Source organism: Sinocyclocheilus rhinocerous, unplaced genomic scaffold, assembly GCF_001515625.1.
Source record: "Sinocyclocheilus rhinocerous isolate Xijiao unplaced genomic scaffold, SAMN03320098_v1.1 scaffold2306, whole genome shotgun sequence".
Taxonomy (NCBI): Eukaryota; Metazoa; Chordata; class Actinopteri; order Cypriniformes; family Cyprinidae; genus Sinocyclocheilus; species Sinocyclocheilus rhinocerous.
Window position 1 is genome coordinate 486106 of NW_015639792.1, and position 3879 is coordinate 489984.

At 36.5% G+C, this 3879-nt stretch overlaps 1 protein-coding gene across 1 annotated transcript in view; it reads left to right on the plus strand.

The window, feature by feature from the left end:
* LOC107752112 (centrosomal protein of 170 kDa-like) overlaps positions 1–1388 on the plus strand; it is a 16523-nt gene extending 15135 nt beyond the window's left edge. The window contains exon 17 of the mRNA XM_016567977.1: positions 468–1388. Coding sequence (XP_016423463.1) covers positions 468–706 — 239 coding nt within the window. The 3' untranslated portion in view covers positions 707–1388. The remainder of the gene's footprint in view (positions 1–467) is intronic.
* The last annotated feature ends 2491 nt before the right edge of the window (positions 1389–3879 follow it).

Sequence of the window (3879 nt, forward strand, 5' to 3'; positions counted from 1 at the left end):
TTAAAGTGCACACACACAGCAGTGAACACACACACACCGTGAACACACACCCGGAGCAGTGGGCAGCCATTTATGCTGCTGCACCCGGGGAGGAGTTGGGGGTTCGGTGCCTTGCTCAAGGGCACCTCAGTCGTGGTATTGAAGGTGGAAGAGAGCGCTGTACATTCACTCCCCCCACCTACAATCCCTGCCGGTACGAGACTCAAACCCGCAACCTTTGGGTTACGAGTCCGACTCTCTAACCATTAGGCCACGACGTCCCCATATAAAGTGCTTGAATTTAAAAGCTGTTAAATACTGTTCTCCATGGAGAGTCTCAATCATAAAAAAAGGTCCAAGGAGTATAAATCCAAGGATTATTGTTTGTATATTTATTATTTGACTGAATGATTAATTGTCCTTGGTTGTCTTAAATGACTATACGAGATATTCACTAAATATCTTTATCTTGAACTTTCAATCCCCAGTGATTGATGTAATGGTGGACCCTGATAGCACACTGGATGCTCTGAGCAGTCTGGGTCTGACCAGTCCACTTATGGCTGAGAACAGAGTTAGTCCTGGCTCACAAGGACCAGCTGGCAACCAGACTGTGGATGTATCCGCCAGTACGGCAGCACTGCCCTCTGCCTATTCAGAGGTCGCAGAACGAGATCTTGGGCTGCAGGAAAGGAGCAAAGAGCAGCACACTGCCGATCAAAGCTAAATTACTCCTAACAGTTTACACTGAGATCCTGCACTGGTTTCCAGATGCCAGGTCAACGGGACTTTTATGTGAATAATGTGAGGTATGCTGTAAAACTTCCTATATGGCACTGCATTTAAAAGTTTGCTTCATAAATTCTATATATATCCTTGAACGTATTTTCAATAATTAAAGAAAATATTTTGAAATATCAATCAACTGTAACACCCCATAGCCAGAATTACTGCACACAAGCATTAATTATTGTGAGTGTCCGTCTTAATAATCGGCAGTACTGTAGATGTGCCCAGGAAGATGCTGACTGTTGAACAGGAATAGCAGATATGATTTACTCAAAACTGAGGTCATGCTGTGTATTGTCAAGTATTGAGCCAAACTCCTTATTCAAAGGGTTCAAAATCAACACTCTCCAAGCATTAAATTGACCAGTTGGACGGCAACAAAATATGTGATTTAAATCAAACCATGTACTAAAGAAAACATGTCAGACAACTTTTACCTCAGTGGGGAAATTTCCATCTTAAGTTTATCTAGGATGCATAGAGCTCTTGTTTTTTTTTATGTGGAGACACATATGTGGAATATTTCTCACATTAATGCACCAAAACTAATTTGAGAAGCAAAGTGACACAATGACCTGTGCTGTCTGGCACAAATATGCAATGAATTCCCATTGTCAATAGGCACTATACCAATCAATAGTTTGGGGTCAGAAAGATTCTTGAATGTTTTTGAAAGATGTATGCTCACTAAGACTGCATTTATTTGATCAAAATACAGGAAAACATATATAAAATAACTGTTTTCAATTGTAAAAATGTAATTTATTCCTTTGATGGCAAAGCTGAATTTTGAGCAGCCATTAATTTAGTCTATTATAGTGTCACATGATCCTTCAGAAAAAATCAATTTGTGGATTTGATTCTCAAGAAACATTTCTTATTATATTAATGTTGAAAGCAGTTGTGCTGCTTAATATTTTTGTGAAAACTGTTAGACATTTTTAAGCATTCTTTGATGAATAGAAAGTTTAAAAGATTAATATAAATAGATATAAATAAAATAAATAAATAAAAATAGATTTATTGTAACTTTTGATCAATTTAATGCATCCCAGTTGAGTAGAAGTATTAATTTCTTGAAAATAAAGACAAATAAAAAATCTAACTGACCTCAAACTTTTGAACATAATAACAGTGCATATTTGAATAAAAAAATAATGCAAGCATTTTCATGCCATTGGTACTAAGTGTGATCACATTTCTGGACCCTGTTTACACAGCAGTGAACCAAAAACCAATATTTTACACATTTTAGTCAAAATATTTAATACACCTAAAGTGTAATCAGATCTTTAGACATTGAGGTTGACTATCCGAAAATGATCATCTAAAAAACAATATCGCAGTTGTTTTGCTGCTGTGAATTTTGTGATTTATGAGAACGCTGATATGTCAAGACAAAGATAAACTGTGTATTACACTGGCCTTTATATTTGATACATTTTTTTATGTTTCTTCTTTTGCAGTCTTAGAAACAACCCAGTCTAATATGTGAAGTGTAAAAATCAAGCATTGTTATTTGGACCAGTCCTCCAATTATATTTTTATCTTTTGTAAATTTAATCGTAAAACATTCCTCTGCATACCTTTCATTATCTAAGATTATAATGTTACCTGTAGTTCTTATAGCAGTTGCCATCCGATACCCTCTTCATATATGGGAATATATAATAACCAATTAGGAATACACAAGTTGTCTCTGCCATGTGATAGCCAATAGGAGGGCCTGGATTTACCCAGATGTCAATAAAGCTTGTTATGTCACGAAGTGCCCATTATCAAGGTCATCTGATGATGTAGATGTTAAACATCATGTTATTTTGCACATGCCAATGAATCAACCTGTTCAAATGAGTGTTGTGAACTGGGTACTTTTGACAGATTGAAAAACGGCTCATTTTATGTCAAATGTCTTTGCAGGCCATCTGGTTAGGTAGGTAGCATGGTAATTTTTCTCTCCTTTTGGCTTCCGTCTGCCTCATACCAGTGGTGTTTACACATGAATGTAAAACTAATAATATTGATTTAATAAAGAACTTTCATATCCCTGGACGCTTGATGTCATAATTTATTTATAGAAGATTCACCCTTTTCGTAATTAAAGGGGTCATGGGATGCGATTTCAATTTTTCCTTTCTCTTTTGAGTGTTACAAGCTCTCACATGCACACATGTATAGCCTATATATATTTCTGTTTTGCTTGGAACTGTTGCTTTAAGGAAATAAATTGACTTTAATAGTTAACCTATTAATGAATTAGACAACAGTCTTATCTATAGCCTAAGTCACGTTTGAATGGGTTAAAGCAGAAGTGATAGCACATAAAGCTGCTTGTCCTCTTTATCCTAGTCTTGACCCTATAAACACACACACACATTCACTTCAAGGATAAGGCAAGACTGATTTGCACGTCGTGCTCTATGAAGACTATTAAAATAAATTAAGTTTAAAATCCCAGCAGGCTTTAGTTCAGGTAATGTAGTCCTGATATATAGCACTCCTTAATCCTCTCTTTTGTTCTATACTAGCCCTGCATTTAACAGAAAGGTGCTGGAGCAAAAAAGGATGTTAAATAACTTTTTGACTAATCTCAGAGTAGCTAAAGCATAGCCCTTTATACTGTATCTCATAGAGCCTTACTTTACATTTAAAAAGAGAAATGTGTGAAAACGGACTGCGCAGAGTATGTTTTTTTTAATGTTTGTTACATAACAGCTTTTCCGCAGTGTTTGATAATCACGACAAATCATTCAAACAGCAGCTCAGAAAGACACACGTCTTCCCGGAGGATTTCGGTTACACAGAGGGACAGCACATTTACATATTCTGTGCATTTGGTCGATGGGCAGTTATTGCTGAGGGTCTGCTTGTGTTTCAGGAGAACAGAGAGTGGAAAAACTCAATGCTGAGTCATTGGTTTAATTATGCTAACGGACCGAGGGAGGAGGAATTAGTATTCATGGTAGAGAGCATGTGGGAAAGACCACAGTCTGAAGAAAGTAGATAGAAAGCAAAGTATAAAGCAGAGATCACAGAAAATATTCGGAATAAGCTCTGATCTTATCTTTTCAAGTCAAACATGACATGAAAATGAACTAGCCTATTATTCAT